The sequence below is a fragment of the Monodon monoceros genome, unplaced genomic scaffold (assembly GCF_005190385.1).
Source record: "Monodon monoceros isolate NGI ecotype Baffin Bay Population unplaced genomic scaffold, NGI_Narwhal_1 Super_Scaffold_21, whole genome shotgun sequence".
In the NCBI taxonomy this organism is placed as follows: Eukaryota; Metazoa; Chordata; class Mammalia; order Artiodactyla; family Monodontidae; genus Monodon; species Monodon monoceros.
In genome coordinates this window covers 148,222,821-148,236,671 of record NW_021703778.1, presented here as the reverse complement: position 1 = coordinate 148,236,671, position 13,851 = coordinate 148,222,821, and the positions used below count along the sequence as shown (strand labels likewise).

The window sequence follows — 13,851 nt, the reverse complement described above, 5'->3', positions numbered from 1 at the left end:
GCCACCTCCCTTCCATAAGACAACCCTTTATGGACTTGAACATCCTTGGGCATCCACCTTCTATGCTCAAGTACCCTTTATGTTCTACATTTATACAGTGTTTTAGGCCAGCCACCTCCTCGCCTTCCACACATTTGTCTGTACTGATGCGACCTGATGCGAGAAAGGTCAGCCCCTCAAGGGCAGAGACAGTGGACAGAGGTCTGAATTCCTTTGCACTCTGCCTAAACAGACATTGGTCTATGTTTATACTTATTATCTGCCAATGTGTGTTTTTTGGGGGACTTCCCTGGTGGCACAGTGGTTAAGAATCCGCCTGCCCATGCAGGGGACATGGGTTCGAGCTCTGGTCCGGGAAGATCCCACATGCCACGGAACAACCAATCTCGTGCGCCACAACAACTGAGCCTCTGCTCTAGAGCCCACGAGCCACAACTACTGAGCCTGCATGCCACAGCTACTGAAGCCCGTGTGCCTAGAGCCCGTGCTCCACAACAAGAGAAACCACCGCAATGAGAAGCCCGCACACCGCAGCAAAGAGTAGCCCCCGCTTGTTGCAACTAGAGAAATCCTGTGCGCAGCAACGAAGACCTAAAGCAGCCAAAAATAAATAAATAAATAAATTTATCAAAAAAAAAAAAAAAAAAAAGAAAAAGAAAGAAAGAAACAGCCCCTCCCCAAGAGGTAATACAGCAAGATGTTGTATCATGAATCCTTTAGAAGTGGATCACCAAATACTAACAGTTGGATCTGGCAGACATTATTAGTTTCCCACCCAATTTCATTCCATTCCCCCTCTTCCATGCTAACAGAGACTGGATTTTCTTCATAGGCACATAGGGCTTTCTTCATAGAGAGCCCTAGCCAGTCCCAGCATTCCTGTTCCCCACTTTCCCAGTTTCTCTGGTAGCCAAGGCTGGTCATATGACCTGGTTCTGGCCAATGGGATGTAAGGTGAAGTCCATGGTGGGGGCTTCTGGGAATGGTTTTGTTTTTCTGATAAAAGAGACAGACATAAAAAAAAAAAAAAAAGAGAGACAGACATAGTTGGTGCAGCTCTTTTTGCCCTTCTACTGCCCTGACCTGGAAGATGAAGCCTAGAGCTGTGGCAACCACCTTGTAACAATGAGGCAGCCATGTGAGGATACCAGAGAAGAAAGGCAGAGCCTGAGCCCTTGATGCTGTGGCTGAGAAGCCTGTGCAATTGGCCATTTCTGGTCTTCTTAGGTGGGGCAATCAATCTCATTTATCGATGCTTAAGCCACTAGCAGTCAAGTTCTCTGTAACTTGTAGCAGAAAGCAATTTTCACTGATAAAATGGGCAATTACTTTTTAAATTAGGATGCTTAAGTCTTACAAACAGCAAATGGAAAAAAATAAAGGCGGGGACTTGAACCTGAAATAAGAGTTGCCTTATTGTTTGTGTTCTTATGTTAGTGAAATATCTAAAAAAGTAGGCTCAGGGAGCATATTAAAATACTAATTAACTTAAAATTGCTGTCCAGGATTATTAGATTATATCATCTTATTGATACTTTCTGAATTTAAAAAAGCATCAATAATATTCTCATGTAAAGTATACCAGAGCTCGAAATACTATAATAAATACTTATCCTTTGTTTTAACTACAGTTCAACACTGTGTCATCTTTTAACATGTGCAGGCCAAAATTTAAGTATTCATAAGTGTGTCATGAATACGTAGTGAGTGCTCAATAAATGTTAGCCAATGTAATTATTATTAAAAATATCAATACTTCACCCTTGAAACTGTTCCGTATCTTGACTGTATCAAAGCAAATATTCTGGCTGTGATATTGTACTATAGCTTAGCAAGCTGTTACCATTGGGAGTAACTGGGTAAAGGGTACATGAGATCTCTCTGTATTATTTCTTACAACTGCATATGAATCTACAATTATATCAAAATTTAAAAGGTTAATTAAAATTTTGTTTAACTACTTGTGGAAATGTAACCCAGCGATTCCACTCCTAGGTCTATACTCAAAAGAATTGAAATCAGGACCTCGAACAGATACCCAGCTGCAAATGTTCATGGCAGTATTATTCACAATAGCCAAAAGGTAGAAGCAACCCAAGTATCCTTTCTTTTTTTTTCAAAGTTCCTTTTAAAATTTTTTTAATTTTAAGTTTCTTTTTGGCTGAGCTGTGTGGCTTGTGGGATCTTAGTTTCCCGACCAGGGATCGAACCCAGGCCCTGGCAGTGAAAGTGCCAAGTCCTAACCACTGGACTGCCAGGGAATTCCCCAACCTAAGTATCCATCGACACACAATGTGGAATTACACACACAATGGAATATTATTCAGTCATGAAAAAAGAATGAAGTTCTGATACATGCTATGGCATGGATGAACCTTGAAAACATTATGCTAAGTGAAATAAGCCAGACACAAAAGGAGAGATGTTGTAGGATTTCATTTATAAGAAATAACTCGAATAGACAGAAAGTAGATTGGAGGATCCCAGGGGGGGGGGGGGGGGAGAAATGGGAGTTATAGTATAGTTTCTATTCGGGATGATGAAGAAGTGTTGGAAACAGGTAGTGGTGATGGTTGCAAAACACTGAACGTGCTTAATGCCACTGAATTTTATGTACACTTAAAAATGATTTTTAGGGAATTCCTTGGTGGTCCAGTGATTAGGACTCAGCACTTTCACTGCCATGGCCCAGGTTCAATCCCTGGTTGGGGAACTAGGATCCCACAGTCACACAGCTCGGCCGGGAAAAATAAAAAGTTTTTAAAAGGTGAATTTTGTTGAATATGTTTTGCCACAATTAAAAAAACAATGTAATATACCTAAAACCACTGAATTGTACAGTTTAAATGGGTGAATTATATCTCAATAAAGCTATTAAAAGATTTTTAAAAATACTTCACTTTTCTCTGATTAGTGGAATTAAATAACATAAAATATATGAAACATAGTAATGTGCTCAGTACACAGTAGGCCCTCAATAGTCATCTCTTTCCTCTCATCTGCCTATGAAAGTGGTAGTGTCTGCCTTAAACTGCTAGCTTTCTTCATGGGAAGAGAGAGAAGCACACCCCTTTAGTTATAACTACCGTGGGTCAGATGTTTTAAAACTCTCAAGAAACTAAGGTTCAGAGAGGTTGAATATTGTGCCCGGGGCACACAGCGCCAACACAGGTACGCTCTTGGATATGCTCGGCTGCAGCCATATAGTCCCCAACCCCCAGCGGTCTCATCACTAGGCTGGTGGCCCTATAGCCACAGCGTCCAACCCCACTCCCCAGCTCAGGGCACAGGTAAGAGCAAAGAAGCTGCTGGGCTGCTCTGAGGAAGAAACTGCCTGTGGGGAGGGGAGTGGGGCTCCCCCAAGCCCCTGCCCCATCTACTGACCTATCCACACTGCAGGCACGTCAGAGCAGCCGGAGCCCGCGGCTGCTGCGTCCTGGATCACATGTCCACTTGCTGACTTGATAAGATGAGGCTTCTGACTTTTTTCTTAATGGAAGTAAAATAATTCCTGCTTCCCTCCAACTCCCCCCCTTCCCCTCGGTCGCTCCCCCCCCCCACGCTGGATGAGATCCCAGCCTTTCCGAAGTAAAAATAGCAGAGTGTGCCGGGGCGGCAGCAGCGTGGGGGCAGTTTTAAGTTTCTTTCTTTTATCCCAGGCACTAAAAATAACCGGTTAAAGCTCAGAAAAGCCTGGCCCTGCACCTGGCCCCCAGCCTGTCCCAGGCGCTGCCCCATCACATTTCTCTTCCCACAGGAAAGGCTCAGTCAAGGCAGAGAGGGAGAGATTCTGAGCCTGTGTCCTTCTCCTGCCTCCTCTGCAGAGCTGCCGTCCTGACACTGCAAAGCTGTCATGGTCAAGACTCTTCTCTTCCCCTTACCTAGAAACCCGCCCCCCCCCCCCACACACACAATTTAATGTCCTTGGTTTATTAAGGATGTGTGCAATGCTTTACAGTTTACAAAGCTATTTCCATATGTCATTTGATCTGTGTACCAAAATTGAGGGAGGGAGAACACATGATGACTATTATTATTCCCATGTGGAAACTGAGGCTCAGAAAGGTCAGGTGACTTTCTCAGGGCCACACAGCCAGGAAAGGTCTGAGGGAGGATCTGAACCTTAATCTCTAAGTCTTATCTCCTTTGCCCTGAACTTGAGACCACCTACCCTGTATGATTATCAGAATGCCCCGAAAGCCTTTGAACTACGCAGACCTTAAGGACTTACCCACTTCGAGGTTCTAAGTCAATAGGGGAGATGTACAGGAATGGATAATTTTGCAATGCTCCTCTAATGATTCTGACTACCTACCAGGTCTGGGGAGCATGCACTAAACCTATTTTATGCAGTACTTTTGTCTAACCAGTGTTCCTTCCAGGAGACTTAGGTGTTGACTCTCTACCTATAAGTTCTACCAAACTATAGCTGACCCATCTCCAGAAAGAGGAACAAATCACACAAAAGGTGATAGGAGTACTCTGGGCTCCTGAGGGCCCAGGGGCTGTGGGTCACGTGGACACACTGATGGACACCCCAGCCCAGCAGAATGCCCTGCCTAAACACTCATCTACACCCCCCGCACGATCTGAGCTCCCTTCAGCCATCCTGTCTGGCAGGAGGTCCTGGGTGACAGGTGAGCTCACCTTGCTGTCTCCGACAGGACAGCTATCTCGGGCTGCCCCTTACCCTGGTGCCATATCATAATGGTGAAGAGTGCCTCACTCCTGACTCACTATAAGCCTAGAGAGCCTTGCGGGTGGATAAACACACATGCCACCTAATATTCCAGGGCTTGTGCCAGCTGCTCCAGGATGGGTAAGATGGTACTGGGTGATGAGACCCTGGCCTTCGGCTTATTAAGGAAGTGTCCGCTCTCCTGCTGCTCTCTCCTCTGGACCCTTCTCACCCAGGGCACCGTGTCCCCAAGGACATTTCAGTAGGGCTGTGCTATCCTTGCATTCCCAGCTGCCAAGAAGTCTCTAAAACTGAACACCTAACCAGGAAAGACTATTTCAGCTCAGCCTCCCTTTCCACTCCCTTCCTCTTTTTCCCACTTTGAGGAAGGCCTACAGGCTTTGCTACTGGCCAAGGCATCTCAATGAGTTGGACTGGGCTTCTTAGAAGGAATTCTTGTATAACCAAGGAGACTAGATTCCACCCAGCTCTGTTATTTACTAGCTGCGTGGCCTTGGGCAAGTCACTTAAACTCAGTTGCACTAGATCAGTCATGGCAAAAAGCTGTCAGCTGTGCCACCACCCTCCATTTCCTAGTCTGTGGCAGACATTGCTAATCAGTCACAGCACTCTTGCCTACTGATCCCAGACACTGCCTAAGAAGCCTTCCAATCATGCATTCTAGGCAGCTGCTCCCCACCCTACAGTTGACAGTCCAGCTAAAAGCAATTTGCCATCCTGGAGCCAGCTCATTGTACTCAAAAGTCAAGTCCAGCAGGATCCAAGACTAACATGGGTAAGGCAGACTAGGAAAGCATCTTTACAGTAGCAGGTTAAGTAAATAAATAATATATATTTTAATGACACAGAAGTGCAAACCATAAAGGAAAAGACTGATACATTCAGTTTATTAGAATTACTAACTTCTGTTCATCAAAGGATGCCATAAAGAGAAGAAAGCTACAAATGAGATTTTTACACCACCAGCTACTGAAAAAATGACTCATAAAAATGACCAGAATGTATAAAGATTTCTAAATAAAGCAGAAAATTTGAGGAAAGGCTCAGACAAGTACCTCACAGAATACAACTCTGTTTACTCCTCTACATACTGTCTGTGGCCACTTTCACATTACAACAGCAGATTTAAATAGTTAAGACAGAGACCTTTTGGCCCACAAAGCCTAAAATATGTATCCGGCTGACTCCTGTAATACAGAAATGAAAATAAATGAATGATAGCGCCATGCAACAAGAAGCATTCACCTCAGAAATACTGATTAAAATAATTAAGATGCAGAAGAATATGTATAGTATAATTTCATTTAAAACTGAAAAACATGATATGATTTGAGATACAAATATATGATAAAACCATAGAGAAAGGCAAGGGAAAATAATGTGGAATCAGGATGATAGCTGCCCCTGAAAGTAATGAATGCAGCTCAGGCATAGAGGGAAGCTCAAAAGTAAGGGTAAAATTTCTTTTTCTTAGACTGGGTGGAACGTTATCAATATTCTTCCTACTTCACATATGTTTTTGGCAAATGACGATGCCTGTCCTTTAAAATATGTTATTCTTTTCCCATCCCAACATAGTTTTAGCTGGACACATGGCATCCCAGCTAAAGACTACAATTCCCAGACGTCCTTGCAAAAGACGTGTGGCCGAGTGACTAGATTCCACCAATGGGCTGTGAATGGAAGGAACTTGTACTACTCTGGGTCCTGCCCTTCAAGGGATCGGATACAGGCTTTTCTTCCTTTTGGCTATCTCGGAGATGGGTCCACAAGTGGAAACCACTTGCTAAGGATGGCAAAGCCGCCAACCAGTCCTGGATCACCTTAGACATATTGGACTGTTATATGAGAGATGAGAGAGAATTAAAGTTCTATCTTGCTTAGGTTTGAGTTTTTTGCTTTGAGGGAGGGAGTCTCTTTGTACAGAAGTTTAGCCTTACCCTAACTAATATAACATACTATAAATATTTTTCTGGATCTACTTGATGCTTACTTTAAAAAAAAAATTATTTATTTATTTTGGCTGCGCTGGGTCTTAGTTGTGGCACGCAGGATCTCTTAGTTGCGGCATGCGGGCTCTTAGTTGCGGCACGCACGTGGGATCTAGTTCTCTGACCAGGGATTGAACCTCGGCCCCCCGCATTGGGAGCACGAAATCCCACCGACTGGGCCACCAGGGAAGTCCCTCAATGCTTACTTTTTAAGGAAGTGTTTTGCTTGTTTTCATTTTTATTTTTAAAGTGGATAGATATACAGTAAGGGCTGTCAACCCTTCAGGAAAGTTTTGTTGAGAAAGGGAGCAGGGTAAGGTAGCAGCAGCTGAACAGAGATAAAGTTTGGATCAAAATACACTTGTGGGTGTTTTAAATTAAATTCTGTTTGGGTGCTGATGAAAATGATCCAGCAGTGAGGAAGGGTTTGATGGGGTTGGAAGCAGACATGATACTATAGGAGTGAAGTCCCTAATAAAGAAAGAGGAATGCGATTCAGTGCAGAGATGGGAAGACTGGCTTTTGATAGGAACAGAAATACCTCTACCAAGAGTGAAGACAGAAAACAAGTAGGTAGGTTTGTGGATTCAACAGCAGGAGGTTTAGAAATTCCCCACTTGACTGTTTCTATTTTCTCAAGCAAATATCAAGCAAGGTCATCGGCCAAGGAGCAGGGGAAGAGGCTACAGGAGATTCACAACTGCCTTCTGAAACACGGAAGAAACCAGTGATGTAACATGATGCAGAGTATCTTAAATCAGTGACTAACATTTTACTCTGCGGTACAACTCTAGGGGTTTTCCCTGGTGAATCAGGAGCAAGACGAAACAGCAACTAACTACTATCATTCCCATTTTACAGAGGAGGAAAGGGGAGGCTTCAAGAAATTAGTAAATCACCCAAGGAGCTGATAAATGGTGCCGCTGGGCTTTTACTGGGTCTGTATGACCACTGAACCTGTTTTCCAATGTCTGACGAGCCAGAAGCCCTGAATGAACAGTAATAAGGGCTCAGCACAGACGAGACCATCTCCTGTGACTTCATTCAACTAACACTTCCCCAACCAGAGGTCATCAGGTCATCGTGCCTGAGTGGCCCAAGGCGTGAGGCCACATGGGAAGATCTTGTGAGGCGTCAGATGTGTGTGTGTGAGCATGTGTGTGTGTAGGGTGGAAGGTGGTTCAGGGGATACAAACAGCCATCAGAGTTCTTGGGCTCTAGTTCAAAACTATTCTTTGAAGTGCTCGAGAGTTGTTTTGTTTCAGAACACTAATGTATTTTGGAAAAGAAAAAGAATTTTTAAAGGCAAGTCATCTCTCATCCTCTTTCTTCATTCACAGGGCCAGAAAAGTGGTATTTCTGGCATGGGCTAGAGGTGGGATACTCTATAAATACAAAGCCATTAAATCCCATGCAGCGGGAACCTGATCAGGGCCTCCTTTTAATTTCCTGACATGAGCTGGCCACTAACCCAATTACCCAGAATCCCCGGAGGAGCCCTCCGCCTTCCCAACAAGCACAAAGAGATTGAGAGCGTATTGCATGGGTGTCAGCCCAGCTTTCACTGAAATCAAATATCTTTTAGAAAACACTTGGGGAAAGGCAGACCAGGGGCTGAGGGGAGGAGGAAATGAAGCGGGCCCGGGAGGCTGGTGGCCTGAGGGAGGTAAAGTGAGGTGAGCAGAAGAAGTTTGCAGGGACAGTCTGTGCGGGAAGATTTGCAGAATTCCCGGATGTACGCGTGCCCCCTGTGACATGCAGCAAATGGTTTTCCAGGTTCTCCTGGCTTAGAGGCCATCAGGCCACACCCTCACCTATCTGGGGAGGGCTCCTCCATGGTCCTCCCAAGGGACCCTCTCATTCTCATTTTAGACACCAGTCGGGGTCAGCCTAAGGCGATGCCACCTCTAAGTCTCCCACCAGCCAATCCAGGAGGAAATTCAAGGCAGCTGGACACTAGTATGCCCCACCTAACACAACGGGCGCAAACGAGAATATCTTTGAATCCAATGTTACTTTAACACGCCCAGGAAGCTGACATTTTAAAGCGGTCCCACAGCAGATCTTACCAAGGAGTCGTCCCATCTGGTCCTCACCTTGACCTAGTGTTAGAGAGCGGGTTTCAACACCCCTGCTCCACAGGTGAAGAAATGCAGGCCCAGGCTCGTAAGTGAGAAATCATAGACAAAGCAAGGATATTTAAGAGTCAGGAGGGGACACAGGCACTGACACCCAGCCCAGAGCATATTTTGTATTCAGTTTCCTATAAAGAGAATCATCACTCTTTTCTCTGAAAATACAGATTTTCATACATGGGATTTGCTTGAAGCAAGACAGACCCTTGGACATCACCTGTGCTCCACAGCCGACGCTTCCAGAACTGACAGCAGCCTCGAGGCAGAGGCTGAGCCAAAGAAAGCCCCACTTCTGACCTTTTCCCTGGCAGCTGCTGGGCCCCCAAATCACGTGGCGATCTCTCAGGTTATTTTACTTAAGAAAGGAAAGACCGAATAAGGCATCCAGAGCTTCTGGACAGAAGAGGGAAGCAGCGTTCTGATGTGCAGGTGAGATGCGGAGGAGGGGGAGGCTGGCCTTCCATTCTCCTCTTCTCCATCCCCCTCCCCCAGAAGACCCAGGACCCCAGCCCCTGGCTCCCCGATGTCGAGGAGCCTTGAAGATGGGGCGGGGGGGGCACCTGGGGAAGGCTGGGGTCTGCATTTCAGAGTCAGGTCAGAGTCTGAGGGAGACAGAGGGAGGCTGGGTGCCTGCACATGATGGGGGGTGCGGGGACGGGCACCTAAACAAAAGCAGAAGCCAGGGCAGCTCCCTGGCAGGGACACAGGCTTCTCGAGGAGGCACGCTCCTCTTAAGGGGCCGGTCCCCGTGGAGCTTCAGAGCCCAGGATCTTGCCAAGGCTCTGTACTGCGGAGAAGAGCTGAACGAAGGCGCTCAGAGCCTTTGTGTCATCTTCCCCCGTCAGTCAGCAGCGGGCGGCAGGGCAGGGGGGGGGGAGGGAGCGTTCTGGTGACTGTCCTTCTCCTGGGGCAGAGCTCCTGAGGGCTGAGCCCCCGGGAAGTTCACCTCAGCACACCTGCCCGGCTCCCGCCAACAGCCTCAGATGCCCACCACGCGTGTGCTCCCCACCTGAGGCTCTCGTTCCCCCAGCAGCCCACACCATCATCCTGGGACACACAGCGTCCATCTCACTCCTTTTAAGTAGCTGGCGGGGTGCCTGGCCTGCTGTTGCCGATGGATTGCGCCCCTGGCCACCTGCTTCCCTGCCTCTGTGGATCCCCTCATCATTCTGCCTTTCTGGGGCGCCACTGGGAAGTACCCCTGCTCTCTTCCCGGCACAGGGTAACCCCTCAAGAGACTCTGCTCAAAGGTTGCAAGGTGGTCCAGGGATTTCAAGTGGCGGTCCCCACTTTTTCCTTATCTCTCCCTCCCTGCTCATAATCCTGGGGGGAGGGCGAGGTGGCCTGGGATTGGAAGCCTCCCCACCCCTGACCTGGGCCATGCGGAGCAGACACAGCAGAACAGAGAGAAGCTCCAGGCTCTGGGACCAGCTCCCCTCAAACCAGCGTGAGTCGCTGCAGGACTCAATTTTGTCTCCCTTCAAATTCAGGAGTATATTGATAGCAATCAGCTTCTTCTGTTCCAAGCTCCTCAGACGCTGTGAAGTAAGCCAAGAAGGCTACACGCTCCAACCAGGAAAGGCTGTTGGACAGCTGGCCCCTGCCCGAGTCAGGGCCCTCACACCTGGCTTCCCAGAACATCCTTACAAACTTAAGAGCAGAGTCTCTCCAAGGCTGACAAAGCCTTCGGTTGCTTCTCAGCAGCATGCAGAGGGGGGAGCCAGGAGACCAGCGCTGAGGCACGCTTCTGAGGACCTCTGCGCCTCAGTTTCCTCATCTGTGCACCCCAGGATGCTCTGGAGGAGCAGAAAGAAGCCGGTACAGAAGACAGAGGACCTGGTTCAGCCACTAGCTGGGGTCACACCCTACACAGGGGTAGACCAAAATTGGGGAGAATCAAAATGAACAGACACAGTCTTTCAGCAGGTCCAGCGCAGCCTGTTTCTAATCTAGAAAGAGAACTGTTTCTTCAGTTGGTTCCCCCGGTGGAGCAGCTGGCATGTGAATAAGAGCTGAGGGGCCTCCTCCACGTCAAAAGGGTTGCATGAAACAACTAGTAAGAAACGCAGTTTAAAGGTCGATGTGCCATGTTGACACAGGGGTGGTGGAAGAACCGGGCTCAGCTGAGGTGAAGGGGGCGCCTGGAATGGAAAACGGAGGGAGTCCCCGATTTCCACATCACAACAACGTCCAAGTCGTCCTACTAACAAAGCACCTTAGATTTGGGCCCTCTTCCCAGAGGGCGCCTGGAAGCCAGGATGGGAGGAGGGCCTCGGGCTCTTAAAGGCTGGTAAAGGCTGGGCTGGGCTCCAGAAGCCCCTCCCAGTGAAGGCCTGCATTCCAGTCCTGCCCCTTCCTCTCCTCTCCCAGCCCCTCTGGATTGGATAATCTGATCACCAGCACACACCTCTTTTCCTGACTCCTCTCATTTCTGGAAGGATCCCAGGGCCCAGAATCATAAAAGCTGATCTGTAGAAATTGTCACTGGCTCCCCTTGAAAGCAGGGGAAGGGGAGAAACACACACACACACACACTACCCGTCAGCCTGAGCAGATCAACAGGGAAGGTGGTGCGGGAGACCGAGAGCCGTGCTGTCCTAATAACGAGAGCCACAGGTCACTTACAATTCTCTAGTAGCCACACTAAAGAAGGTAAAAAGAAGCTGTGATATCAATGTCATAATATGTTTTGCTTAATCCAATATGTCCAGAATATCATCATCTCAACATGTGATCATTTAAAAAATTATTACCACAATATTTTACACTCCTTTTTATCATCCTAGTAAGTCTTCAAAATCTGGTGTGTATTTTACACTTAGAAGACGTGGCTCACGCTGCCGTGTTGGATGGCAGGGCTCTAGAGGAGAAAGAGAGGCAAAAGGCAGAGAAAGGAATGGGAAGAGACAGGATGGGGGTGGGGGCAGGGGACAGGAGGAGGAAAACACTGGCCAGGTGACAGCCATGTCCTGTGCACCTGCTGGAAAACAGAGGTTGACCTTGGCAGGTGAAGGGTACGTGACGTGTCATTCTGGGCCTCAATGTCTCTGCTCTCTGCATGCCCACACTCCATGGGCCACTGAGAGGTAATAAAGCATCCCAAGCCTTCCTTCCCAGGGTGGAGAGGGTTCTTGGCCCCGACGAGGGCCTTCCCCAGAGCGCCAAGCCAGCTTTTCTAAGGCCCAAGTGGGGTCATGATTCCCCAAAGGATCTTTAATGGAGAACTTCCAACTCCTGTTGCCCAGCAGCGTCCCGAGAGCACAGAGAGCTTTAGCTGCACACGGGGACTGGAGGCTGCACACCTGCCTGCAGGATGTGTGAGACAGGCAGCCCGTGGGGCAGGGCCTTCACCCGGGCTACAGGGAGAGACCTGTTCTCGTGCGCCGCTCAGGGAGAAGGTCCTGAGCTTGCTGGCATTTCCCGGCGGTCTGAGACTTCCCGTGGGAAGAAGAGCTTGCCCAGGACCCAGGCTTCGGTTCTGCCTTGCATGGCCAAGGGGGGCCTCTTACCTTCCTTCAGCATCCCCACTTTGAGGCATTTCATGAAGCGACAGGCCTGGCAGGACTTGCGCCTCCGTTTCGTGATCTCACACTCGTTGGTGGCCGGGCAGCTGTACTCAATGTTCCCTGTAAGCAGACACAGAAGGGTTGCCAGGTACTGCCCCCATCTGCCAGCCACAGGCTGGATGGGGATTCACCGACCAAATCACTACTCTCCAGCCCCGAGGTTCCCACAGGGCAGTGGTTCTCAAAGTAGGAGGTGCTCCGAGACACGTGTCAGGGTGTTTCCTACTCTCTTAAATACAGAGATCCCAGTGCCAGAGGTCAGGTCGGCCAGGCAGCCACAGCTTTGAAGAATGGTCACCCACAGTTTTGAAGCCACCACTGAACTGGGACATCAAAACTCACTGAGCTGACATTTTATCCCAAGCAGAGAAATTTTATCCCACTGTTGACCAAAACATCAGTGTGGCCCACCGGCCCTATGCCCTCCAGCCTGGGCCCCAACTCATGGGAAAAACCTCTTGGCAGCTCTGAGCCCGCAGGGACCGGGGCCTGCATCCCACATCCCACGGCAGAGGCCCAGGCCACCCAGCTTGGCTGACCTTGAGAAAGTCACTTTCCTCTCACTGAGTTGCAGTTTCTTCATCTGCAAAACAGTCTGATATCTGCTAAATGAAGGACTAAGCAAGATCAGGTATACAGGATTGCTTTAAAAATTGTAAAGCACGATCTGAAGTGAGCTGGTGATTTTAAGCACAGTTCATTACTGCAGAGGGAAACTGTGATTAATTTTCCATGTCACCCCTTAACCGGGTGATAATAATGGCTTCCGTGAACCTGACCCCATGCTCCTAGTAGGCTGTGAGCACCACGAAGGCAAGAGGTGTGCTGCTCATCACGTCATCTCTTTTGCACTGAGATCAACCCCTGCTGCACAGAAGGCGTGCAAGACAAGCCTGCTGAATAAAAAATCTACCGAATCCTCATAGCAACTCCATGAAGTAGGTACTGACACCATCCCCATTTTACAGATGAGAAACCTGAGGTTTACAGAGTGGTTTACAGTCTTATTCGGGATGAGCTGATCTTCGAATGCTCTGGGGAGGCCATTGTCCCTTTGCAGGGCCTCTTCCTGGGAGGGCTGACAGCATGGTCGGGAGAGGCTGCAGCTGCCTTTCTAACGTAGGGGCACAGCAGCTGCCCTGAGTGCTCTTACGTGTCTGCACTCATGTCACAAATGTGCACTGTGCAGCTATAACAAGCCTGGAGGCCAAAGGAAAGGCAATGGGAGGGGGAAAGGGACTGGAATTGTTGGGGGTGGGCGGAGAGACAGGCAATAGAAAGATACAAGTGCAGGACAGCGGACCACTGTGCCGTTTTGGATTTTATCATGTCTCCTCGGCCCCCGTCCCAGCCAGTGCAGTCTGCTTGAGTCTGTGGTTTTCAGAGAACAGACTCTGAACTACTGCAAACCTTTCATCCCAACACCCATCCAGCTGCCACCTTCTCAGGGAGCAGGGACA

General features: G+C 48.4%; 1 protein-coding gene across 4 annotated transcripts in view; it reads right to left on the bottom strand.

Annotated features, from left to right (window-relative positions):
* The window catches only part of ESRRB (estrogen related receptor beta), a 171,456-nt gene that overhangs the window by 19,947 nt on the left and 137,658 nt on the right, over window positions 1–13,851 (bottom strand). For all 4 annotated transcript variants that reach the window (XM_029239080.1, XM_029239081.1, XM_029239079.1 and 1 more), the window contains one exon: window positions 12,335–12,451. In XM_029239080.1, the coding sequence (XP_029094913.1) occupies window positions 12,335–12,451 (117 nt within the window). The remainder of the gene's footprint in view (window positions 1–12,334; window positions 12,452–13,851) is intronic.